This window comes from Agelaius tricolor, unplaced genomic scaffold, assembly GCF_023055355.1.
Source record: "Agelaius tricolor isolate 1412-34295 unplaced genomic scaffold, bAgeTri1.0.p SCAF_3, whole genome shotgun sequence".
In the NCBI taxonomy this organism is placed as follows: Eukaryota; Metazoa; Chordata; class Aves; order Passeriformes; family Icteridae; genus Agelaius; species Agelaius tricolor.
The window spans coordinates 22,754,696-22,779,781 of record NW_027269263.1 but is presented as its reverse complement, the minus strand read 5'-3'; the positions used below and the strand labels follow the sequence as shown (position 1 = coordinate 22,779,781).

At 47.4% G+C, this 25,086-nt stretch overlaps 8 protein-coding genes across 8 annotated transcripts; 5 read left to right on the top strand and 3 right to left on the bottom strand.

The window, feature by feature from the left end:
• The first annotated feature begins 898 nt into the window (after positions 1 to 898).
• LOC139588679 (histone H3) lies at positions 899 to 1,389 on the top strand. Its single transcript, XM_071424291.1, has one exon. The coding sequence runs from the start codon at positions 931 to 933 to the stop codon at positions 1,339 to 1,341; it is 411 nt and encodes a 136-aa protein (XP_071280392.1). The 5' UTR covers positions 899 to 930; the 3' UTR covers positions 1,342 to 1,389.
• A 796-nt stretch (positions 1,390 to 2,185) lies between these two features.
• LOC139588127 (histone H2A) lies at positions 2,186 to 2,805 on the top strand. Its single transcript, XM_071423125.1, has one exon. It carries the CDS (start codon positions 2,210 to 2,212, stop codon positions 2,597 to 2,599), a length of 390 nt encoding a protein of 129 aa, XP_071279226.1. The 5' UTR covers positions 2,186 to 2,209; the 3' UTR covers positions 2,600 to 2,805.
• Positions 2,806 to 3,282: 477 nt separating this feature from the next.
• On the bottom strand, positions 3,283 to 3,729 carry LOC139588128 (histone H4). The gene has a single exon (XM_071423126.1). The coding sequence runs from the start codon at positions 3,698 to 3,700 to the stop codon at positions 3,389 to 3,391; it is 312 nt and encodes a 103-aa protein (XP_071279227.1). The 5' UTR covers positions 3,701 to 3,729; the 3' UTR covers positions 3,283 to 3,388.
• Positions 3,730 to 12,143: 8,414 nt separating this feature from the next.
• LOC139588121 (histone H1.01) lies at positions 12,144 to 13,702 on the top strand. Its single transcript, XM_071423118.1, has one exon. The coding sequence runs from the start codon at positions 12,188 to 12,190 to the stop codon at positions 12,845 to 12,847; it is 660 nt and encodes a 219-aa protein (XP_071279219.1). The 5' UTR covers positions 12,144 to 12,187; the 3' UTR covers positions 12,848 to 13,702.
• Positions 13,617 to 14,270, bottom strand: LOC139588124 (histone H2A-IV). Its single transcript, XM_071423122.1, has one exon. The coding sequence runs from the start codon at positions 14,199 to 14,201 to the stop codon at positions 13,812 to 13,814; it is 390 nt and encodes a 129-aa protein (XP_071279223.1). The 5' UTR covers positions 14,202 to 14,270; the 3' UTR covers positions 13,617 to 13,811.
• Positions 14,271 to 14,388: 118 nt separating this feature from the next.
• On the top strand, positions 14,389 to 15,341 carry LOC139588125 (histone H2B 1/2/3/4/6). The gene has a single exon (XM_071423123.1). It carries the CDS (start codon positions 14,550 to 14,552, stop codon positions 14,928 to 14,930), a length of 381 nt encoding a protein of 126 aa, XP_071279224.1. The 5' UTR covers positions 14,389 to 14,549; the 3' UTR covers positions 14,931 to 15,341.
• A 3,738-nt stretch (positions 15,342 to 19,079) lies between these two features.
• Positions 19,080 to 23,522, bottom strand: LOC139588123 (histone H2A-IV-like). The gene has a single exon (XM_071423121.1). It carries the CDS (start codon positions 23,505 to 23,507, stop codon positions 23,118 to 23,120), a length of 390 nt encoding a protein of 129 aa, XP_071279222.1. The 5' UTR covers positions 23,508 to 23,522; the 3' UTR covers positions 19,080 to 23,117.
• A 269-nt stretch (positions 23,523 to 23,791) lies between these two features.
• On the top strand, positions 23,792 to 24,285 carry LOC139588126 (histone H2B 1/2/3/4/6). Its single transcript, XM_071423124.1, has one exon. It carries the CDS (start codon positions 23,844 to 23,846, stop codon positions 24,222 to 24,224), a length of 381 nt encoding a protein of 126 aa, XP_071279225.1. The 5' UTR covers positions 23,792 to 23,843; the 3' UTR covers positions 24,225 to 24,285.
• The last annotated feature ends 801 nt before the right edge of the window (positions 24,286 to 25,086 follow it).

Sequence of the window (25,086 nt, the reverse complement as noted above, 5' to 3'; positions counted from 1 at the left end):
TGCTAGGGTTCTTCTAAAGCCGCCGGGCTGCACTGGGCCGGTTGGAGGTGCCGGGTCGAGGACAGAAAGAGGAAAAGAGAGATAGTGGGGCGGTGTCCGTAAGGGGGAAAGGGGGGACGCAGGGGACACGCACGTACTGACAAGGGAGCAATGCCCTCCTACATTTTTAGCGGGACCGATTTAAAAAAGGGGCTCTAATCTTAAAACTTAAAATGAATGTAAACCTTCCTTTACAAGCCTTGACACCTAGCTATGCCTTTTTGTTCATAACTGCTTGTTAAATTTTACGTATCAGTCTAATACCAGTAAGAACTGAAATCTCTGACTGTTTTTTATTCTGGGGCTGAAAAGACTTGCTTTAATATCCTTTTAAATTTTTATTTTCAAGTAGACATTTTCATCTACTACTTTCACCCACTTAATTTTGCATAGTCATGTAGCAGCTTAAGGTATGTAAATAACACTACAAGTACTTTCAAGTGAATTTTTGTCCTTGTCAGCTCTGCACAAATATACCCACGAAAATAGAAGGGAAACTTTCACACTTAAAGGATGATGAAGTGAAGTAGTAAGCAAGATGCAATTATAAAATTCTATAATATAAATAGAAGCTTTAAGGCTTCCGTGGTTTAATATTCAAGTTAAATTTCGTCAGTTAATAAAAATACCAAGTCTTAAAAATTCCGCAAACAGAAATAGGACACAGTATAGCTTTTTACAAGAACACTGAGTATTCAGTAGGATTAGAGTCTGTAAAGGGTAGGCGGTATCGGCTAAGGGCGGGAATTTTAAAATTTGAATCAACCAATCAAATGTAGCATTCACCCGCCTGCCTATCAGAGAAGGCACCAGTGCTATAAATACTCCCCAAATACAGGCAGCTGTTCATTGCAGCTGTTAGTCGGCACTTCGTCGCTGGTAGTGGGAGTTATGGCGCGCACGAAGCAGACGGCGCGGAAGTCGACGGGCGGCAAGGCGCCCCGCAAGCAGCTGGCCACCAAGGCTGCCCGCAAGAGCGCGCCGGCCACGGGCGGCGTCAAGAAGCCGCACCGCTACCGGCCCGGCACGGTGGCGCTGCGCGAGATCCGGCGCTACCAGAAGTCCACGGAGCTGCTGATCCGCAAGCTGCCCTTCCAGCGGCTGGTGCGCGAGATTGCGCAGGACTTCAAGACCGACCTGCGCTTCCAGAGCTCGGCCGTCATGGCGCTGCAGGAGGCCAGCGAGGCCTACCTGGTGGGGCTCTTCGAGGACACCAACCTGTGCGCCATCCACGCCAAGCGCGTCACCATCATGCCCAAGGACATCCAGCTGGCCCGCCGCATCCGCGGAGAGCGCGCGTAAGCCTTGTCAGAACTTTACTATCTGTACTTAAAGTATCTAAATCAACACAAAGGCTCTTTTAAGAGCCACCACAAACACAGTAAAAGGAGCTGTTACACAAAGTATTGCATTACGCTCATACGGGTACTTACCAAAACCCCCCTTATACAATTATGTATAAAACTTGATTATTCTGGAGAGAGCAGAGGTAGTGTTGTGTTGCACTTTATATATTTCAATTTCGGGATACAGAGGAGAGTTATTTTCAGATGCGGAGAAGTGTATGAGGTTTTATAAGCTCGAAATAAGGATCGAAACGGTGTTAAAATCGTCCGAAACCGCGGGGAAAAAACCCACCGTAGAACAAGGGGAAATTCACTGCCCTCACAGAGCGTGCGTGTCCCCTGCGTCCCCCCTTTCCCCCTCACGAGAGACACCGCCCCACTGTCTCTCTTTTCCTCTTTCTGTCCTCGACCCGGCACCTCCAACCGGCCCAGTGCAGCCCGGCGGCTTTAGAAGAACCCTAGCACAGGGCAGAGAACGATCACGGCGCGGGACGGGGCAGAGCGGCCCCGCCGGTCCGGGCGGGAGCGGCGGTTCCCGTGGGAGGGGCCGCGAGCCGAGGCCCGCCCTCCGCGGCTCGTCATTGGTCAGGCGGAGGGCGCGGGCGTAGCCTCTGGGCACTGCGGCCGTCGCGATTGGTCAACGTGAGATTCGCTGCGCCATTGGGCAGCGCGTGCCCCGAGAGGAGGGCTCGGCCTATCAGGAGGCGGCGGTCGCGCGCAGGGAGGGGATATAAAGGCGGAGGGCTGAGGGCGGCGGTGTCGGTGTCGCTGCGTGTCGGTGTCGGCGGGACTCTGTGTGCGGAGCGAGCGAGGAGTGCGGGAAGATGTCTGGGCGTGGGAAGCAGGGCGGCAAGGCGCGGGCCAAGGCCAAGTCGCGCTCGTCGCGGGCCGGGCTGCAGTTCCCCGTGGGCCGCGTGCACCGGCTGCTGCGCAAGGGCAACTACGCGGAGCGCGTGGGCGCCGGCGCGCCGGTGTACCTGGCGGCCGTGCTGGAGTACCTGACGGCCGAGATCCTGGAGCTGGCGGGCAACGCGGCCCGCGACAACAAGAAGACGCGCATCATCCCCCGCCACCTGCAGCTCGCCATCCGCAACGACGAGGAGCTCAACAAGCTGCTGGGCAAGGTGACGATCGCGCAGGGCGGCGTGCTGCCCAACATCCAGGCCGTGCTGCTGCCCAAGAAGACTGACAGTCACAAAGCCAAGAGCAAGTAAAGTGGGCGGCGGAAGCGTCCGGAGCCCAGAAGCAAACCCCAAAGGCTCTTTTCAGAGCCACCCACAGTGTCGAGAAAGAGCTTGAAATGCTGCGGCCCGGGTGCCGCGGGGAAGGGAAAGAAAGGGCCGGCTGTGTTTGTCTCAGTTTGTGTGTGTGTGTGGTTTGGCGTGTGTTCGCTGTACTTAACCCGGGCCGGTTCTGGCGGGGTTGCTACGGATGGGAGCGGTGGGATCTCTGTTCCCGGCGCGCAGGGAGCCGCTGTCCCGGGCCGATCGCGGGCGGAGGGAGCGCGGGATGTCCCGGAGCCAATCGCGTCCCGCGCGGGCTTTAGGAAATGGCGCGGGCGCCAATCCCGCCCTGGCCACGGCCCGGGGCTCCCGCGGGCGGCAGCGGCGGGCGGGAGAGCGGAGAAGCTCCTCCAGAGGCTCAGTACTGTGGGCGCCGTAGTTTGTTTTCCTGCTGCCTTTGGGTTACGGGCGAGGGGGAATAAGGAAAAGAATGCTGCGACACTTTGTTGTGCAGAACTCAGGGTACTTAATTCTTTTGTCCTCGGTGGGTTTTGTGGTTTTTTCCTTTATCAAAGGCCCTTGAACAGCAGCCCGACTTACCCGGTTTGGGATGGAAAGAGAGAAGACGAGTACCGTGTGAAAGGGAAGGAATCAGAGACAAATAGAGCGCTAAACGACTGTCAAAATACAGCGATACAGCTCTTTTCAAGGAGTACGTGGGTGGCTCTTAAAAGAGCCTTTGGGGTTTTTGTGGTGGTGGTCCGGCAAGTGAGCGAGGCTTTAGCCGCCGAAGCCGTAGAGAGTGCGACCCTGGCGCTTGAGGGCGTAGACCACGTCCATGGCCGTGACCGTCTTCCTCTTGGCGTGCTCCGTGTAGGTGACGGCGTCGCGGATCACGTTCTCCAGGAAGACCTTGAGCACGCCGCGCGTCTCCTCGTAGATCAGCCCCGAGATGCGCTTGACGCCGCCGCGCCGAGCCAGGCGGCGGATGGCCGGCTTGGTGATGCCCTGGATGTTGTCGCGCAGCACCTTGCGGTGGCGCTTGGCGCCGCCCTTGCCGAGCCCCTTGCCGCCCTTGCCCCGGCCAGACATGGTCACACACTCGCTGCTGCCGCTACCGACACTGCCAGTGTGAGCCAGCGCCGCCCGCTCCGCGCCTTTATGGGGTTCGGTCCGACCTGGTTGGGAGCAGGGGCGGGCCCGGCGGGCGGGGCCCGGGCTGAGCCTCCGCCCCTTCGGCTCCGCCCCGGGCCCGGCCGCTTTCCCCGCCTCCCGCTCTGCCCGCCTGCCCCGCCCCGCTCGCCCTGCCCAGCCCCTCGGTTCCTCCGGGCCCCTTTTCCCTGGTTTCCCCCCTCCAGGCATGCCGAGAACGCAGAAGCTCGGTTTTTTCCCCGGCTCAGGGACGTGGCGGTCTTTCGGCCGCCGCACACGGTTTTTCTGGCCCTGCTGTGACCTCATCTTCTCACTGCTGGGGTTCCATTCAGGCATTCGATATACTGATATACTGATAAACGTAAGAACTCTTCGGTCAGTTTCAGGAGCTTAGTTTAGTATTTGTCCTCTAAACCATGAAGCATGAGGGAAATCATGCCTAAGTTTTCACGTTAGACCAGAAGTAAACGTTTTTTTTTCTCAAAGTTGCCTATGTCTGACTCTCAGGGTATTGTATCAGTGGCGAATCTGCACAGGACTTTTTCAGGAATGAACTGAACCCCCTTTATTTCCTATCCTAGTGTCTCCAGTGATTCCTTCCCATTCACCCTTTATTTTCTCTCTTTATTGTTTTCTTCACATTACATTCCAAACATATTGGTGATATACAAAATGCAATATATGTCCATTAGGTAATTAACTGGATTCAAATTATTAACATACGTCAAATGCACAACAAAAATTGCTGTGCCAGCTGTGTTCCTGTGTACCCCCATGTTTTCAAAGGCCTGGCACAATTCTGAGTGGGTACTCATTCCTTCATGTAATATGTTTTCCTTTCAGAAGGGAATGTTGCAAATTACAACATTTTTCTTTGTTATTTTGGTATAACTGCATGACTCTGAAAATCAGTCATTATGACTTTTCAATCCATGCCTCATTTCTGTTAGCTATGCCTGCAGTCCTCCATTTGCAGTTCAGGACCCACTGGCTCTATGCAGTTAACGTCATTCCAATATGGAGAATTTGTCTGAGCTCATCATGGCCAAATACACACATTATTACTCACACAGAGACAGAGGAAAGTCCTTGAAAGTGAAGGGCTTGGAAAGATCTCTGAACTCTGGCAACCCTTTTTCTCATTGACTCTGGCTTTTTTTTTTTTTTTCTGCCTTAATCACAGTGAATCCAGCAGGGTAAAAAATTATGGGGCCTAAAAATATAATGGTGAAGTAATTCTTTCACAGCATCTTTCAGCTCAGTTATTTTATATAAGAATGTCTCAGTCTGGCCCTGAAGACCTATGATTCCTTTTAATCTCTTCTTTTATATGACTTGCCATTTTCTCTGTTTCACATGTATTATCTTCATCTTGGGGCTACAGGGAAGGGTATGCATTTCACTCTCTTTGCTGGTAGGCATTTTGTTCATTTCATGCATGTTTTCCAGCAGCCTTTGATAACACAGGCAGACACTGAGGACAGCTAACCATGTATTAATGGAATTCTCCACAATGACAGGGATACAGTTCATGTAATACACATGCCCATCACTCATCTGTCCATCAACCACTCCCACTCACCTGTTCCTCAACCTTTTGATTTGTAATGCTAAAGCAAATCCCAAAACATGAAAAATGTTTTGTCTAGATAAAGCAAGTGCTATACCCTAAGAAGAAAACTCCATTTGCTTTTCCCTAATTCACCTCTGTCTTAAGACATCCCCTCTGACTCAATGAGTCTCCAGCCTACAAAGCACTAAAATCTAAAGGACCACTTTGATGAGATTATCAGCTATTGCTCTTACCCTCTTTATTTACTAGCCTCTGTCACAGTTGGGATATTGGTCCAGAAAGAAGTTTCCTGTTAATTTCTCATTTCTTCAAGCATAATAATTATGTCTCCAGCATGCAATTCAAAGAGAGCAGAATCTCAAGGCTGTCCTGCTCACAACACCCATTAATTTCTCCCCACTCTTGGATCCCTGCTGATATTACTAACTTAAGAAACAAGTTCTACTACTGCACTGTGTATTCTTCTGACCTCTCCCAGACTTACAGCTTTTGTGTTCCCAATACTAGCCTAACAGAGCTTGTGTGTCCCTCAAGTTTGAAGGGACCATAACCAGATAATCCTGCTACCCAAGGGGAAGGTAAAAAAAAACCAAAACAATCCAAAAGACCCAAACAAAACCACAAACTAAAGCTACGACTATTCACCATGTAGGGACAGTAAGCATATGTGGTAAAATGAAAATAATAAAACTCTAAACCCAAACAGACTTGAAGATTAAGAACCCATCTTTACTTTCATTAGTGTCAAATGCAAACAAAAATTCCTGTCTTCCTCCACTGGTGAGGCTGACAGTGATAACCCTTGAAAGCCTTTCTATGTACTCAAGCACGCCAAGGCCTAAAGAATTGATAAAACCAGAACAGATTGCAATTTTTCCTCCACTTTGTTTTTGGTTATATTTATTTTCTTTCTTCCTTTTTTTTTTTTTCCTAGCAAATTTTTTAATAAAAAGACCATGCCTTAGATTTGGCAATTAACATTGGAATTACTCAGAAGTTTACCTTACTGATACCAGGCCCCTTCCTCAACAGCTTTGAGTAATTTCAGCTATTAAGTTTCCTTGTACATGTCTCACTGCAGTCTGAGCAAAACCAAGCCCCAGCAGGTTTCTCTCTACTCACCACTTCCATACAGCTGCATGTCTGCTGCTCCCTGCTCCTGGCTGCTCTGTGCTGGCCTTCTGTGCAAGTCTTGCTAACCACACAATTAAATGAGAGATGTTACAAACTACTAACCTCAAACAGAACACAAAAGTTAAAGTTGTTACTCTATTCCCTATTTCAAAACCAAGTCAAAAAAAAAAAGTCAACAAAATCTTGATGGCATTTTCAGTTCCAAAGCAAAAAAAAAAACCAAAAACCAAAAACCGACAGAAAGAACAAGATTTAGTTTTAATACAGTCATTATGGAAGCCAATCTTTTCTGGGACTAAGGTAATTTGCAGGCAAAACAGATGAAATATATTCTTCCTGAATGTGCCCAAACCATACATATATAGTCTCACAAGCCTCTGAAGCCAGATTCCCAACTTCCTAACTGTATGACAGCAGAGGTGACAAGTTGCTGACATCATTGATATATCAGGGGGAAATTCAGGCCCCAGCCAGCCCTTCCAGTGCCCCTGGCAATCTGCACAACACACTGACCTGAGATGGTGCTACTCTGGCACCAGACCACAGGCTGCAAAGCATGTACTGCAAAAACACGCACTACAGCACAACACTTACACAGTGAACAACCCTGCAAAACCTTTTTGTTCCCTTTTTGTTCTGTGGGAAAACAGCCTAAAAAACAGCGAGCTCCCTGATGCTAACTTGCAATACTCCTGTTCTAGAGAGATGGCACAAAGAGCCTTGTCTAGAGCCAGTACCTGCTTCACCTTCATACCTCTGGAGAGTAACAGGAAGGCAGCACCATTTAAGGAGAGCACCTTTGCATGGTGAGTTACAGAGGGCTCTGGCTCTTAGCCTTCATTGTGCCTGGGTGCCACTGTCAGTGCCTGTGAGACAAAAAATGAGTTGCCTGCCAATCCAAATTTACCTGGAAGCGTGTCACATCAGTGTCGGGGGTGTCAGCAGCCAGGAAGATGGCAGATTGCAGAACAGCTGTGCATGCATGATGTGTCCAGGACACTTGGTCCCTCCATAGGTTCCAAACACATTTCTGGCTGGAGTGGGAAGTGACATTTAGATTAATCACATTCCTCCCTCCCGTGCACCAGAAGTCACAGACAGCATTGTCACACAAGCAGGAAAGTGTGGAGGGCAGAAAATCCACAGAAGTGCTGCAGTTCTGCAGGGAGGAAGAGTGTGCAGCCCAGCATCCCTCAGTGTGAGCTGCTGACTAGTCTGAGCAGCCAGGATTCCGTGCTATGGAGAGCCTGCTGTGGAAAGGCAGCATGGTGTCCCCCTTCCTTGGGGGACTTCACCACTAAATGCAGTCAAAGTGAAGCACTCTCCATTCAGGTGGAGACAATTTCCTTGGGGAGCCATAGCTGATGCACCTGCTGTTAATGCTGTTCACCTCTCAGGAACAGTTTGTCTAAGGGCCTGAGGTGTCCTCAGTCTCCCATTGATGATGACATTCAAACCATGCCAAGGTGGTCCAGAACACAATTTTTCAAGTGGCTTGGATTAGTTTTAGAAGACCAAATTATTTAGATAGAAATAATTCTATTATTAGATATCTGACTGAGGACCTTTTTTTTTCATTGTGTGTGAATAAAAGTAAATATGCCTTAAACTAATAAACAAAGAGTAAAGAACAAAGTCCATTTTTTTCATCATTATCTGTTCTCAGATAGATTTTGACCCCCTGCATTTTTTGCTGACTTTTTTTTTGTTTTGCTTTCCCAGGAAGGTTTTCCTTCCCAGTGCCTCCTAACTATGGACATATCCAGGTTTCAGACTATATATTTTAACTTGCCAAATTACATGCCATGCAATGAAGAAGGGAGGACACCACAGGTGCCCCAACCCTTAACCACCAAGGGTACAGGGAGGAGTGTACAACATTCCAGGAAGATGAATCTGTGGGGACAGTCATCCCTTGCCCTACCCTATTTATTCTGCTCCCTACAGGTGCTCACTCATACCCTGAGTTTAAAAGGCCTTATGTGACCTCAGTACACTTTAGGAGCTTTAACAGCAGTAGGAGCAGACACATTAGTATTATGTAGGCAGAGACTTGTTCTGCTGAGCTGCAACAAGTTTGTAGTTTGGTAGGTCTTGCTTTAAAATTCCTTAGCTAAGTGTTAAAAGTTGCTAAACTGTGCTGGCTGGTTGGATCACACAAGTGTTATTACATTTGAAACTCAGATGAAAGATGATGTCACTGAGGGCAAGTCAGGCATGGGTGTAACACTGTAATGGGAGTGTAATCATGGTTGCAGGCAGCATTTACACCTCTTTCCTGTGGAACACGTATGTGGGAATGCAGCACATCATGTAAAGGCCCTCACCTAAATCTCTCTGGAAATGGCCACCAGAGAGGGGCTCTGGTGTGTAAGAGCAGCTGTGCTTCCTTCAGCTGCTGGGGATGACTGAGCAGAGCCCTCAGCTGCAGCAGGCAGAGCAGCCCAGCAGCCACATTTGTGTGGCTGGCTCTCATGCTAATGCCTCCTCACAAAATTGCTTGGGAACAACTACTGTGCTACCTCTCCTTAATGCAGACATACCTAAATATAACCCACAGCTTATTTTCGTAGGAACAAGTATTGGCAGGTCCTAAACTGCAGATGGGAACGTTTGATAGCTCTCAGGTGTGCTGCCAGCCCTTGGCTGTGCTTCCTGTGTCTCCTTGCTCATGCCAAGAGGTCTTAATGATAACTGCAAAAGTTGGACAGATTTGGGTGTCTGAAGGGAAGCAATTTGCAGGGAGGGCTCAGGTTGCAGGTTTGTGATGCAGTGTGGCCTGCTGGGGTGCCCATAAGGTGAGAAGGATTGAAGTCATCCATATGAAATAGACCTTACAGTGGTGTCTTCTCCAGAAGTATCTCTGGAGATCCTGATATTACTTTCCTTCTCTTACTGAATGATGAATTCTGCCTCACTCCAGTCTCACTGGGAAAACCAAACTGCATGTAGCAGTCTATGTAATGTCTTCCCAATGATATTTTTCCACAATATCCTATATCTAAAACAGGATTATTTCCCTTCTTCATTTGCTCAGCTAGAGATAAACCACTCAGCTAGAGATAAACCACTACCACTTCTGCCTTTTAGGTAATCTTTCACCACATTTTTTCTTTTCCTGAGTACATCTGTTTATTCTTTTTTAACTATCTAGTCTGACTCCGGAGCAGCTCTTTTTAAAATTGCCAAATACAGCTTAACTTTCCAAAATATTGTTCTTGTATGTATTTCTTTCACATAAAGAAGAACATGTGCTCCAAGCAGCATTTCTGCATCACTAAAGTAGGTTTCTCTCTTTGCTTTGACACCATTTAAAAAATAGCTTCTTTTTTTTTTGTTTGTTTTTTTTTTTTTAAATGAAATTTCTGAAGTTACTTCAGTTTAAATGACTAAAAAGTAGCTGAAGACCAGAAGCTGACACATATATACTTAGTAGGCTTTTTGGGATATGAGGAAAGGGTAGCAACTGCTGGGAGAAAAGCCAGGCAGAAAACTGGAATAGTGACCAATATAGGCACCTCAATTTTGCCACCAACAAATGTGAATGAAGACTCTGTGAAGACATAAATGAGAGCTGGAATATTTACAATTCCTTCAGTGAAGATTACTGAAACAAATGTGTTCAAAGCACCGAGAATAAGCAAAAAGGAATTTTTCATTTTGCTGACATGTCACTCATGGCCTATGCTTTTCCTCTGTCTATATGCAATGAAGTCTCTAGGCAACTGCTAAATTTCATATCTTCCCAGCAATTGCTACCTTATTACATTATGCAGCCAAATCAATGGAAAGGTTAATTCATAATTTTACATATACAGGATAAAGGCTTCAAAACGTTTTACCTTCATTTGCAATTTCTGAAGGTTTCTTCATGTTACATAGTATTGCCAAACAAGACCTTGAAAATCACAATTTGATTAGCTCTTCTCTCAGTTAATTTCCTCTTAAAGCATTACAGAGCTCAGGTGCATTTTTACTGCAACCTTTTTTATGGTATTTTATCATTATGGGGTGGAGGTCACATTTTTCCCCTTCGTTGCATTTATTAATAATTTCACATTCCCTGAAACACTATTTTACAGCAAGCTAAATCTCTCATCTTATACACATTTTAGTATTTATAAAACAGCCATTGTAAATAAAACCATGACACAGAAATAGAATTGCATTTTCCCAAAACTATCTACTCATACACTCTGAATTTCTGGTTGCTAATATGTACTTAAATACTGTATTCACATTCTATGTTATATCAAGTAATACCAAAGGGCTGGCTGTAGTGCAGTTCTTGTGATTCTTAAACAACTGCAAAAGACAATGGATAATACACTTTTTTCACAGTCAGTAACAGATTAATGAAACATTAAGCCAGAGCTCTGTTCTGCTCAGCATATTTCACCATCTTCCACCAGATACCAGTGTTGGTTGACTCCTTCCTGGTTCTTTAGGAATGACCTATGGCCTACCTCTCCCCTTGTTAAAACTCAGGTTATCACAAATTGCTCTAGTTTCTGTCATAAAAGTATTTCCTTATTTCAGTGATTGCTGTAAAATGAACAAGTAATAATTAGGTGGGTTTTATTTAGAGTGAGAAGGGGATTCAGCATTCAGAGGCTTTAGCTAAACCTTTGTGTAGCCATATTCTGAGAGACACATTAAAAATCCAAACAGCAATAAGATTTACAATTCTACTACTTTTAGAGAAAATATAAAACAAGATAATATTCTTTGGGAATGAAGAGCATGCTTACTAAACTGCAATGATACTCCTTGCAAATCTGAAATTCCTAGAGACAAAGATAATTTCCATAAACAACAGAAGTGCAGGACATTGCTTTCTTTTACAAAACTGCAGTTTTGTAACATAAGGTTTTAAATTACTATATACTTCAAAATAATATGGAACACGACAGGCAAATAGATTGATTTAATTAATATTTGGTAGAAAAATTTGTAGCAAAAACAAACAAAAACACCCCACGTAGAGCAGCAGAGTAACTTTGCCTCCCTTGTACTGAAATCCCAGTAAGACAAAATAAACCAACTCTCTGTTCATCAGTCTCCAGATAACAAGAAATTGCTTATGTTTCTATAAAAAGTGGAATAGGTGGCTGTACGAGACACTATTTCACTAGACTTTAGCGTTTTAGTAGGTAAAACACATGGTCAAAGGAACCGGTTCTTAATCCATATTCAGAGCTGAAAAAGGAGTTTGTGTTACTTCCTCCTCTTCAAAATCAATTTAAACTGTCAAAATAGCTTCAAATCGTAAGCTTTCAACTTTAACCCCAAGAAAACCCTCTAAAGAATAAGACTGAGTCGTTGCCGTAACATTTATATCAAAAGGAAATTTTTAATTTGCAAGGAAAAACAAAAGTTTCTCCCTTCAGAGGTCTCTCCAGCAGCAGCACACGGGATTTATCGCCTCTCCTTTAACTCAAATCGCGTGTTTGCCGCAGGAAACTCTCCCGAACGCAAGTACCTGCTCTTCTCCCCCCTCACCGGGGAAACCGGCCGATTTGGTGGCAGAAATTCCGAGGAAAACACACTTTTGTTAGTCCAAAGAAACACAAATCGAGCACACCGAAGGGCTCCCCGGCCGTGCGGCGGGGCGGGCTCTGCAGCGCACCAATCACGGCGCGGCTCCGCTCTAAAAATACGAGCATCTGACCCGGGCCAGCCCAATTGTGTTCGCCCGCTCCGCCGAGGCAGCCGCCGCGATGTCCGAGACCGCTCCCAGCGCCGCCCCCGATGCGCCCGCTCCCGGCGCCAAGGCCGCCGCCAAGAAGCCGAAGAAGGCGGCGAGCGGCTCCAAAGCCCGCAAGCCCGCGGGGCCCAGCGTCACCGAGCTGATCACCAAGGCCGTGTCCGCCTCCAAGGAGCGCAAGGGGCTCTCGCTCGCCGCGCTCAAGAAGGCGCTGGCCGCCGGCGGCTACGATGTGGAGAAGAACAACAGCCGCATCAAGCTGGGGCTCAAGAGCCTCGTCAGCAAGGGCACCCTGGTGCAGACCAAGGGCACCGGCGCCTCCGGCTCCTTCCGCCTCAACAAGAAACCCGGGGAAGTGAAGGAGAAAGCCCCGAAGAAGAGAGCAGCTGCGGCCAAGCCCAAGAAGCCGGCGGCCAAGAAGCCCGCCAGCGCCGCCAAGAAGCCCAAGAAGGCGGCGGCGGTGAAGAAAAGCCCCAAGAAGGCGAAGAAGCCGGCGGCCGCCGCAGCCAAGAAAGCAGCGAAGAGCCCCAAGAAAGCCGCCAAGGCCGGGCGCCCCAAGAAGGCGGCCAAGAGCCCGGCTAAGGCAAAGGCCGTGAAGCCCAAAGCGGCCAAGCCCAAGGCAGCCAAACCCAAAGCGGCCAAGGCGAAGAAGGCGGCGCCCAAAAAGAAGTAAATTGTACCAGGAGAGTTTTGTTCTACATATTTTGTTATCCAACGGCTCTTTTAAGAGCCACCCACACTTTCCCTAAAGGAGCTGATGCACCGAGGTCGTCCGTAACCTGCAGCAGGGGTCCAGCAATTCGTAAGTCGTCAAGAGGTCAATTGTGTCTTGTGTTTTTTGTTTCCTAGGGATTACCGAAAGAAATAGTTAAGAACGCGGTAGAGCGCGGCGACTTTAGGGAAGTGTAGACTTTTGTTTTTTCCCCAAGTGATTACTTTGACTACCAAGAAGCAATGTTTTATAATGATTTGATAAAAGATCGGATGTACGTTTTTTTAAAGATATGTTTTGTAACAAAATAATGCAATTGCCAGGCACGCTACTACTGAGCCATGTCTAATCTAGTGAATTATTTCTTCTTAACTATTTCCGCAAATACCTTTGTCTGTTTGGGGGGTAAGAGGGGAGGGTTTCTTTACGGACACAAGAATAGCCCTGATCTCTCCCAATCCTTTTGTTCCTGATGAGAAAGAAAGCTTTAAGTATTGAAAAAGCCCGCCCTGCCCAAGGATTGGCCAGCGGAAATCCCGGCCGGCTGCCCTTCCCCCTCCCTTCCCCGAAGACGATTACGCCTCCTATCTCTGGAACTGCGTCAGCCGCTTTAAGAGGCGGAAAAGGGAGGTGGGACGGGAACTCTAAACGAATAGTGTCCGTATGTTCTGAGACGTAACAACTAAACGGAAAATAGCCCGAACCAGGAAGAACTTGCACGGAGAGGAGAACGTTTTGGCAAGACTTTGTTATCACAAACATGGAAAACGTTGCTACTTTATCCAACCAAAAATAAAAAATAAGTTTAAACAAGAATTGAGTAGTTAATGCAAAACGGCATTCATTGTTGTTGCGGTAACTCAGCTCTCTTAGGATCTTGTGGGTGGCTCTGAAAAGAGCCTTTGGGTTGTTAGTCAGATGAGATTTACTTGGCTTTCGCCTTGTGGCTGTCGGTCTTCTTGGGCAGCAGCACGGCCTGGATGTTGGGCAGCACGCCGCCCTGCGCGATCGTCACCTTGCCCAGCAGCTTGTTGAGCTCCTCGTCGTTGCGGATGGCGAGCTGCAGGTGGCGGGGGATGATGCGCGTCTTCTTGTTGTCGCGGGCCGCGTTGCCCGCCAGCTCCAGGATCTCGGCCGTCAGGTACTCCAGCACGGCCGCCAGGTACACCGGCGCGCCGGCGCCCACGCGCTCCGCGTAGTTGCCCTTGCGCAGCAGCCGGTGCACGCGGCCCACGGGGAACTGCAGCCCGGCCCGCGACGAGCGCGACTTGGCCTTGGCCCGCGCCTTGCCGCCCTGCTTCCCGCGCCCGGACATCTTCTCGCGCTCGCTCGCTCAGTCGCTCCCCCGGCACAGGAACCGCAACACTCAGCACTGCCTCGCTCCGCGCTCGCTTTACTGCCTCAAACCTGCGCTGATAGGCTGAGAAGTAGGTCTTGTGCAGACAGCCAATGAGAAGCAGGATCCAATTCTGACCAATCAGACGCGAATACAGAGGAGTACTGACATCATTTCGTGGTCTGGCCAATGAACGTGTGCAGAGCAGGAGCCGCTTATTTGCATAGGCGCGCTATAAATGTGTCGCACGCAGCCGTGCTTCTCACTTCCCTCCGGGGTTGATTCCGCAGCCGTTCCGTGAGTGCAGGAAGAGACATCGCTGTCGCCATGCCCGAGCCGGCCAAGTCCGCCCCCGCGCCCAAGAAGGGCTCCAAGAAGGCGGTGACCAAGACGCAGAAGAAGGGCGACAAGAAGCGCAAGAAGAGCCGCAAGGAGAGCTACTCCATCTACGTCTACAAGGTGCTGAAGCAGGTGCACCCCGACACGGGCATCTCGTCCAAGGCCATGGGCATCATGAACTCCTTCGTCAACGACATCTTCGAGCGCATCGCGGGCGAGGCCTCGCGCCTGGCGCACTACAACAAGCGCTCCACCATCACCTCGCGCGAGATCCAGACGGCCGTGCGCCTGCTGCTGCCCGGCGAGCTGGCCAAGCACGCCGTGTCCGAGGGCACCAAGGCTGTCACCAAGTACACCAGCTCCAAGTAAATACTCAGCTGAAATATTGCTTCACCCAAAGGCTCTTTTAAGAGCCACCCACTTTTTCAATAAAAGAGCTGAACAGTCAAGTAAGAAACACTTTGTTTCTTAGTGTGGAATCTTTGTGTCCAAAGGTTTGGGTTTGTTTTGTTTTTGGTTTTTTTTTTTTTTGTATTTTAGTATATTTATTACGGTTTTTGGGTTTTGCATACTAAAGGGCTCCTCTGATAATATGCTCTCCCGTTTGTTGTTAATGAATTTCAGTAACTAGGAAATGTCTGTAAATATGGTTTTAAATCGCTGGGGGTGTTGGTTTTTGTTGTTTTTTTTTTTTTTTTTTTTTTTTTTTTGTTTTGTTTTTGTTTTTTTTTGTTTTTTTTTTTTTTTTTTTTTTGTTCTGGTTTGTTTTGGGTTTTTTTAGGTGTTGTTTTCACAAATTTAAACATCACCTTACTGTTGCAAGTTTCCATGTTATGTCTGTTGTAAACTGAAGGGTAGGGATCTAACTGGGTTTTTCTAGGCAGCAGGGAATCGAAATTATTCATGGGTACTCATCCCTGTACAGCATTGCTATTGCCGGATCGGCCACTTGATGGTGCTCAGCCTCTGCAGTTTTTGCCGGTCGCGGTTATTTTTGCCACAGCAGTGAGAGATGAGTGCAGCGCACTGTGCTCCAAAGGAATTTGTGCGGCGGAGGTAAGTGGCATTTACCTTCAACTCTTGCAAATAGCCATATAGCTCAGTGATCAATAAACTCAGAAGCACTTTCTAAACTCCTTTATCTTCACCATTTCCCTTTATAATCTTTCTGTTCATGTTTTGTTTTGTTTTTTTTTTTTTTTTCTTTCTACAGTAACTTGCCTGGTTTCTTCCCACGTCTGCTTTGGGTTCTCCTTTCGAGGAAGAAAACACGGGAAGACTTGTGTTCTAACCTATCTGTCCTTTTCTGCATGAATCTGTCACTGATTGTTTTAAAAGTACGAAATACTAAGAAACTCGACACTCTAGGCTTTGTCAGCTCCCAGGTCTCATCACACAGCCACTAATGAGGCTCAAAGTGCTTTCTCAGTCACCCCCCCCTCCCATTTCTGGACAATTACATGCCACCGTGGATGCAGATCAAAGCCATTATCACTTCCCAACTGGATCTGAATAATCCTAAATTTCAACTATATATTGTGAACTTCTGAACATAATTCATGCAGGCACCACAGAAGGACAAAATGAACTTTCTAGTACTGACTTGCATATCCTTTGGTAGGACAGGTAATGAGACAGGCACCAGGTCTCTCATAAATCTGTCACCTATTACCTAATAAATGTTAATTTCATTTTGAAGGGTTATGGGGACTTCTCCGACTGGATTTCAGATAGCCAGTGGGAAGAGGCATTCTCCAAACTCTTCTTTATCAGCTTGAAATGGGGTTTTGCAATCTCTCCATGTGCTTTAGTGCAAACTCTCAAACACAGGTTGCTTATTCTGAGTCCCTGTATATGTCTAATACCTGAAAAGATTAATAAACCATTGTATTTCCCCCTCTAGGCTTTTCCAAGCTTTCCTGGATCACCAGAAAAGCACAAAGAAGTGCTCCTGTTTTCACAGTTGAAGATGGCCACCAGAAGAATTGGTCAGTGGCCATTCTGCACCTAATCAGCCATGTGAAAAACCCCAGTTCAAACCTCAGCTGCCATGGGACAGCCCTGCTGCCTGGTTCAAAGCAGGAGCTCAGGGATGCCTTTGGCTGCCCAGCTCAGAAGTGTTCCTTTTCCTTTTGCTGGGTTTGTGTCCTCCACGTTGCACACTTCATTAGGAGCCATCACAGACATTCAGGGGATTTTTAGTAGATTTTTTCAGTGTGTGAAATTATTTCTAGGTCTAGTAAAATCCTCGCTAAACAGAAAGTAAATGTTCCTGATTTCTTCTTTCAATTTCATTGAGAATGACAAGGAAATATTAGGGGCCTATGATGTGAACATAGCATTTAACATCAGATCTGATTGTAACATAACTCCAATTATTCTAACAGTGCTGAGAACAAAGTCTCTGAGCTCCTTCCATGGAAAATTTATTTAACTTGTTCTTGCCACCCAAGGTAAAAGTAGCTTTGCTAAGCTTTAAGCTCAGCAAAAATAACAAATCTTGAAAAAATTCATGTCACAAGAGGATGAACACTCAAAGGCACTAATGCAAATAGTGTGAGTATAAAATCACGTGGCAGCTTGTTCTTCCATAATTCACATTCTTTGCTGTCCTTTCCTGTTTCTTTCAGAGCAGTTCCCTTTGTCCTCCCAGGGACCGTACCCAGGTGAGGGCACCCAGCAGAGCCAGAGGGCCGTGCTCAAATGCATCCCCCTGGTGGAGCAGGTGCCGCTGCTGCTGCCACCAAACCATGAAGGAACAAAGCAGAAGCCCCCTCAAACAATTCTCCTGCCCTGGGTTCCTCTTTGAAGAGGAGTTTCCAGTTCACTGAGTGAGAAGTTTCTTTATGCAGTGTGCAGAGCAGATGGAGCCGGGTGTCTCCAAAGAGGAGCCCCTACAGCAGATTGCAACCCAAATTGTATCGGTGCCACCCACCATCCAATCCCCAAATACAAGAATTTAATTCCTGGTGCTGCTCCCTGGATGTCTCCTTGATATTTTTGGTCACTGGGCTGAACTCCTTTGGAAGTTATCTCATTCCTGGGATTGGTCCCTTGGCCCATCTTCATTCTGCTCCTGTCTTGCCAGTCTCAGCTTGGTCAGTGTTTGTGACACCATTTTTATAAAAAGTTTACGCTCATCAGCTCATGTGCCCTAGGGCTGCAGCTTGCTGATCTTCCAGTGCAAAGCAAAGTCATTACTCCCAACAATTCTCAATATTGGAAGTGTTTGAATGTGTCATCTATAAACAGGCCCTGCATGTTGTCTTTTAATCTACCCTCCATGTTTACCTTCAAAATTTGTCCTGATTCACAGAATCTGAAATATGGGGAATATTTCCACTTTGTAACACAAACATTTTTGTCAAAATATTTTTTTATACCAGCAATTTTTTATATCTCAGATGATCAGAGTGACATTACATCTTAGTAAATAAGCAGCAAAAAAGAGCACTGAAGAACAATACAAGCAGTTAGAAAAATTTCCCCAATTTTATTTTTATTAGAATAATAAAATTATTATCACTCCTGGAAGAACATATATCTTCTCCAGATGACCATTCCTGCAGTAAAATTTATGGGTTTTAATCATTATGTTTCAAAAAGAAAACACTCTCTCTCTTAATTTCTGCAAATTGAAATAGAGCAGCTGGGCAAACAAATACCTGCATTCTCTAGTGAACTGACTGAGCAGTGAATCAGAAATGAGAAATAGATGCCATACACATGGACCAAAACCTGAACAAATCACTGACAGTCTGTAGGAACTTTTTGTTAGTTCCTGGGGTTTTGGGGTGGTTTTGGAGGTTTTTTGTTTTGGTGGGTTTTGGTTTCTTTTTGTGTGTTTCTTTGGGGTTTTTTAATATTTGTTTCATTTTTATTAATGTAGTAAACCAATAGCTGCTCTCAAACCTGAATTTCTTTTTTTTCTTTAACGGACACAGAATAGAATTACCTGATACCCAAGACAAACTATCCCAATGTTACTTTCCCAGAGGCTTGTCTTTCCATTCTAAACAGAAAATATTACATTTTAAAATAATTACACTTGCAGGAGAAAGTATTCACTGCAGCTAGGGAAAAATATTTGGTTTTGGACCCACCTTGCTGTAATGTTTTCTGGCAGTGATGAAAATCTGCCCAGGTCAGATGGTAAATGAAAATAAAAAAGAGACTTGAGGTTGCAAATACCTGGTCTAAGGGCTGTGCCATTCAGAGAACAGCACAGCCAAGACATGGCAGAAATCTCCCAGGAGGAGAGGCTGAAAGTAGGTGGGAATGCAGCTGGGAACTTCTCCCTTCCCAACCCACACAGCTGTGAGGAAGGATGGAGCACTCAAGGAGCAGAGGCAGCTCTTTCCCCAAGGGCTGGGGTCACAGAACCAGGGGCCTGTGTAGGTGGAAAGGGGGTTTCCAGGTTAGATTTCTTTCATGCCTACAAAGAACCAAATTATCTGACTGCAGACCTATCAAAATGTTTTTTTCAAAAGCATTCCTTGTCAAAAATGATTGAAGGTATTAATCAAAAAAGTTCATCCTTTATTTTTAGCACTGAAAACCTCAGGAGGCAATTATGAGCATAATTCATTTTACAACTGGAAAACAAGTAGATTGAAAAGAGTTACAGAACAGATGGGAATTTTAATCCCACATAAAATCCACAACCTTTTTGTACTTGCACTCCTGCTTATATTGCACGTAGATATTTTTACTTGCAAAGGTCGTAGGAAAATGGAAGAAATAATTCCTGAAAAATAAGAGTGCACAGAGTGCTACATCTGAAATCTGAACTTGTAACAGATGAAAGGATATTGACCTCCTTTTGTGCAGTATCAGAGCTGTGAAGAAATGCACACGTCTCAGGTATGCATCCTCTTTTCCTTTTGTAGCACAGAGCAGCCACCTCAACAAGAAACAATCTGGACACTCCACATGACCAAGTTTTGGGGTCCTTTTTCCCCTTAAGCTCTTGGGACACAGCCAGGTCATTGCCTTCAGCCATTCCACTTAGAAAAGAAGACCCAAATCACCACAGCAATGGCATAGGCCCAATCTTTCAACATGGGGGCTTTGAAATCGCTGCTCCCAGCCCCATGGGAGAAGGGAAATGGTCACATTCCACAGGCAGCTGGAGCTCCTGGGGCTTCAGCCTGAACTGACGCTTACATGTCCTGCAGAACCTCACAGGATGTGTGTGTTCTACTTCAGAGTTACCACAGAAGCTCACATTTCTCAGCAGGAAATTGTTAGGAAAATTAATCCACAAACACCAGAGGTTTATGTCCAAAAAGGAGACAGAGGAGTCCTGTAACGTTTTTCGAATAAAGGGAGAGACCATGGGGCATTCCCCTGGAATCTCTCAAATTTTTGGAGGACACAGCCTCCTTTTTATCCTAATTTCCCGGCTGCATTTCCCTTCTCTCTTTCCCCATTGGCTGAGGTACTTGAGAGGTACAGACTTCCTAATACACCTGATACCAAAGATTTCCCTCTAATGTATAACCCTCCCTTTTAATTTTTAATTCTAATGGAATTCAAGGGTTTTTCTTCCCCATTATTTCTTTCACCCCTCAAAGTCTCATTTTATTTATCAGCAAACCTAAACTTTATTTGCAAAAGCAAATATCTTTTTCCATTCATCAATCAGTGGAATCCTTCCCATTGTTTCTTTTCTCTCCCAGTGCTGGTTTTATCTACCAGCAGACCCACAGCTCGTTTGTAAAGACAAATCCTCTATTCCTCTCAAAATGACATGGTACAAAGAACAGGGGGAAACACCAGGAAACTGCAAAAGAACTGGGACTATTTTACAGCATTTACCTGAAACTGAACAATGTCTCCTTTTCTTCTTCACCCTACAGGTTTATTTCTTGACAATGGTAAAGCAAAAAAATCCTTTAACTGGGGGGGGGCTGGGGTGAAACTGAAGAGGAAATTCCTTATTTCTGGATGTTAAACTCCAGGGCCCCGCTCTGCCCTTCCAGGAGATATCCCAGTCTTTCCTTTGCCTCCTCCCTTCTCTTCCCAGGGGCCTCTTGCAGCACGAGGTGCTGGTGGCAGCCACAGAGCAGCATGAGCTGATGAGCTGATGATCCCAAAACACCCCATTCCCACTGTGAAGGGCTGCTCCATCCTGTGTCACCCTGCATTTCCCCGCTCCCAGAGGCGGATTAGTTCTTAAATCCCCGTCCCGGGCCCCAGTGCAGGGAGCAGGAAAATGCCTGCTTGTCACGGCCTGACCCACCAACCCAAAGGATTTTGTTGCCGCGGGAGAAACGAGGGTTCCCGGTGGGAACCATCCCCGCTGTCACTCCCTCCCCGCTGTGTTTATGCCGGAACGGGATCGCGCAGCTTCAGCCCAGCTCTCCACCCCAATGCCCCCAAATTCAACTCCTGGGATTGAATCACAAAGCGCACAACAAAGGAGGAAGCAAAGCAAGCACCAATTCAAATATGGTTCCGTGTTTTACCGCAGGGCAGCCGGTCAGTCCGGGAGCCGCAGGGAATCCCCCATTCCCAGCTGCGCACGGATCCTTCCCTGGAGCACGGCCGGGGCATGGACAGGGAGGGGATGCGGCACCAGCGGGGCGGGGGGGCTGCTGCTGCCCTGCCCGGAGATCTGTCCCGGCAGGGCTGATAATGCTCCCATCGCCACCTTCCGCTCCCATTCTGCTGCTCCAAAAACAACTTATCGTCAAAGTCCATCTGCGCCCATCCGAGGAGGCTGCCGGCGTTCACTGTTGGGAAATACATTTATTTTCAAAGCGGTTCTGCTCGCTTATCCCGCTTTTGGTAAACCACGTCTAGGAAGCATTTTCACAAGAGTGTCTGGCTGGACAATATACATTCCAGGTCCTGCAACCCTTCATAGTTTAGACCTCGTGTAGCCCTATCTTTAATTTATGGCTTGATTTCCCATGGATGTAACTCGAAACTACAACTACAAAGTAACCGAGCACGTTCTTTAGCAGAAAAAAGAGAGGTACAATAATAGTTATTAATTACATATCTTCTCGACCACTACCACTGTACTCTTAATATCAGAGCATTCTTTTGAAAGGGAAAGAAATCCATAAAATTGTTCTGTTGGAAGTTTCTACAGTCTACTAACTAGAATTCTACTCTAGTGTTCACACAACGCCCAGATGATGCACACAGGGTTTTTCGGAGCAGTCTTTCCCGTTGTTCCCTACAATTCAATATGCAGGGCAGTCTCATCATGTGGAACAAGGTGGCACAGAGGGGAGTGGCAAATTCCTTCCCCTGTGGAAGAGTGGATTCATCACCCGCTCACTTTGAGGAAAGTGAAATTCGGCCAGCGCACACACACACACCAGGTCACAGGTGTTCAGTCACTGCTCTTTTTTCCTGTACTGGAGGGCAAAGACGTGACCATGTTACAAACTGCTCCCGTCGCTGCGGTGGCACCAGCTGCAGGACAGACAGAGGCTCCTGAGGCCCAGAAGCCGCTGCTGCTGCTGCAGCCGAGAGCCTGCAGGAGAGGCACAGGGAAAAACGAGCCACGAGGAGCCGCACCAAAGCCAGGAGGAAATCGGAATCCAGCAGGGCAGCACCAGAGAATTTAACTTTGAAGCAACACTGTGACCTGCTGTAAGAGCAGCAGCTTTTCCAAGAACGAGTCGCTTTCTCCCAAAACCGAGTGCTGGCTCGAAACTCCCCCTACCACAGGGAGAAGAGGGCGTGGATCCAGCGATCAGTGCCAGAAAAACGAAATTAAAAGCGATCGTGCTCTTTCCAATGTAACGCAGTGAGCACTACATCACATCAGAGCTCCTTGGGAGCACCGGCAACTCCTCCCTGCCTGAAACCTTTCCCTGGTGTTCCACAATTCCGCCAAGGAAAGCCAGCGGGACTCACGCAGCAGTGTGCTAAGAGGCAGCAAAAGTGGATCAGTCGGGGCCCGAGGCGAGGAACGCCCCTCCTGTTGAGAAAGCATTTGTTCCACTCGCTGTCACGACTGCGTAACACTATTTAGGGCTTTCTTTATTTTTTTTTTTTTTCTGCGTGTTTTGCTTTCCTTCCCACTCCCCTTTATCTGAAACACGAAAGTGCAACAGAAGCCAGCTCCTATTTAGTCTCGCAAAGGAAACAATCCAGACTGCTAAGACTTTATTGTTAACCTCTAATAGGTACGGAACAGAGCACTTAGAGCAAACGCGGAGCTGCGATGCCAGGACATGGGATATTTACGCCATTATAAAACCCCCACTTGCCCCACTATTAACACACCGAAACAGTCAATACGGTTATAAATTAAGACATTGTAAAGAAGCAAAAACAACGAAAAATCACCTCAGTAATTAAAGGAGAGGTCCTTTGAGAAAAAAAGAAACCTACCTTAAGACAGCCTCCGTACAGGAACAGGGAAACTGAAACGAAGACAAGCATAAATAACATAAAGCCTTGAAGAAAAGGCAACTTACGCATTTCTGCCTTCCCTTACTGGAATACCAAAACTGCAGTGAATCAGCCCTTTAAGAGGAATGTGGGCGGCTCTAAAAAGAGCCTTTGTTTGGTGATGAGCCTCACCGAGCTTTACTTGGCTTTCACCTTGTGGCTGTCGGTCTTCTTGGGCAGCAGCACGGCCTGGATGTTGGGCAGCACGCCGCCCTGCGCGATCGTCACCTTGCCCAGCAGCTTGTTGAGCTCCTCGTCGTTGCGGATGGCGAGCTGCAGGTGGCGGGGGATGATGCGCGTCTTCTTGTTGTCGCGGGCCGCGTTGCCCGCCAGCTCCAGGATCTCGGCCGTCAGGTACTCCAGCACGGCCGCCAGGTACACCGGCGCGCCGGCGCCCACGCGCTCCGCGTAGTTGCCCTTGCGCAGCAGCCGGTGCACGCGGCCCACGGGGAACTGCAGCCCAGCCCGCGACGAGCGCGACTTGGCCTTGGCCCGCGCCTTGCCGCCCTGCTTCCCGCGCCCGGACATCGCAGCGACTCCGCAGCAGCGGCAGCGACACAACCGGGAGAGCCGGAGCAACTCCGAGCCCGCCTCGGCTCCTGCCTTATATACAACCCGGGCGGATCGGCAGCGCCTGCTGGGATTGGCTGCGAGACAGGACTTGCTTCCGCAGCCAATGGCAAGGCGAATCCAGACCTGGCCAATGGCGGCTCCCGGCGCCGGGCTCCGAGCTGACAGAGAGCCAATGGCGCGGCGGCGGTCTCGGCGGAGCTGCTATAAAGCCGGCTGCCGAGGCGGTGCCGCCATTGAGCGCTGTCGCTGTCGGAGTTGTTCGCGTGAGGAGCTGCGGCTGCTGCTGCCAAAATGCCCGAGCCGGCCAAGTCTGCCCCCGCGCCCAAGAAGGGCTCCAAGAAGGCGGTGACCAAGACGCAGAAGAAGGGTGACAAGAAGCGCAAGAAGAGCCGCAAGGAGAGCTACTCCATCTACGTGTACAAGGTGCTGAAGCAGGTGCACCCCGACACGGGCATCTCGTCTAAGGCCATGGGCATCATGAACTCCTTCGTCAACGACATCTTCGAGCGCATCGCGGGCGAGGCCTCGCGCCTGGCGCACTACAACAAGCGCTCCACCATCACCTCGCGCGAGATCCAGACGGCCGTGCGCCTGCTGCTGCCCGGCGAGCTGGCCAAGCACGCCGTGTCCGAGGGCACCAAGGCTGTCACCAAGTACACCAGCTCCAAGTAGACGCCTTCTGCCTTCTTTCTTCAGTGTTTTTAACCCAAAGGCTCTTTTAAGAGCCACCCACTTTCTCAGTAAAAGAGCTTTGATTTCTTCTGCACTGTTTTCATAGCGTGTTCTCTACCTTCCTTCATCAGTGTTTAACCCCAAATATCAAAACCAACTTTTTATAGTTTAGTAATACAAACAGAAATCCTATTTTACCCTATTTGCGTTTTTTGAGTTTTCATTTTTTTTTCCCTACTGAGCCCAGGTATTTACTGAAAAGCCTTCATTTTAGCTGGTATGTACATTTTTCTTCAATTGCCAGGTGGTTTAAGGGCAGCTTCCCTTTGCCGTCCATTTTCTGTGTGCTTCTACATAAACTCCTTTCTGAGATTTTGGAATCCTAAAGGTTAAAATTATTTCCTCCCCCCGCCCCCACAGTTTCAGCTGTGGTCTGCCCCATAATATCCATGTCACAGAGAAGTGCCATATATTTGAGAGGTGTCTTCAAGAATTTATTTATAGGGAAGTACTATTTTCTCCTTCTACACTTCATTGGCCTTCCCGATCTGAAAAATAAAATTTGTTTAAGAGAAATGCTTTAAGTTATTAAGCACTTACTCATTAATTAGGTTTATTATTGTAAGATTCCAAATAATAGCTTATAAAGGCTTCAGAACTAAGTAGCATTCATTTACACCATTCATTTAAAGTGGTTTTTAGTCCCTGCTGCCCCCTTATGGGTGTTTCTGAATTTTCTGTCATTTTTTGTTTTACTACATGGGTTTAAGACCTCAGATTTAGATTTGTATGAAAAACTGCAGATACTGATGAAAAACGGGTCCCGGGGGACGATATTCAAGTGGGACTTGAAAAAACAAAT

Coding starts and splice junctions, on each gene's coding strand:
- LOC139588125 (XM_071423123.1), top strand. CDS start 14,550: ATGCCCGAGCCGGCCAAGTCCGCCCCCGCGCCCAAGAAGGGCTCCAAG.
- LOC139588123 (XM_071423121.1), bottom strand. CDS start 23,507: ATGTCCGGGCGCGGGAAGCAGGGCGGCAAGGCGCGGGCCAAGGCCAAG.
- LOC139588127 (XM_071423125.1), top strand. CDS start 2,210: ATGTCTGGGCGTGGGAAGCAGGGCGGCAAGGCGCGGGCCAAGGCCAAG.
- LOC139588128 (XM_071423126.1), bottom strand. CDS start 3,700: ATGTCTGGCCGGGGCAAGGGCGGCAAGGGGCTCGGCAAGGGCGGCGCC.
- LOC139588126 (XM_071423124.1), top strand. CDS start 23,844: ATGCCCGAGCCGGCCAAGTCTGCCCCCGCGCCCAAGAAGGGCTCCAAG.
- LOC139588124 (XM_071423122.1), bottom strand. CDS start 14,201: ATGTCCGGGCGCGGGAAGCAGGGCGGCAAGGCGCGGGCCAAGGCCAAG.
- LOC139588121 (XM_071423118.1), top strand. CDS start 12,188: ATGTCCGAGACCGCTCCCAGCGCCGCCCCCGATGCGCCCGCTCCCGGC.
- LOC139588679 (XM_071424291.1), top strand. CDS start 931: ATGGCGCGCACGAAGCAGACGGCGCGGAAGTCGACGGGCGGCAAGGCG.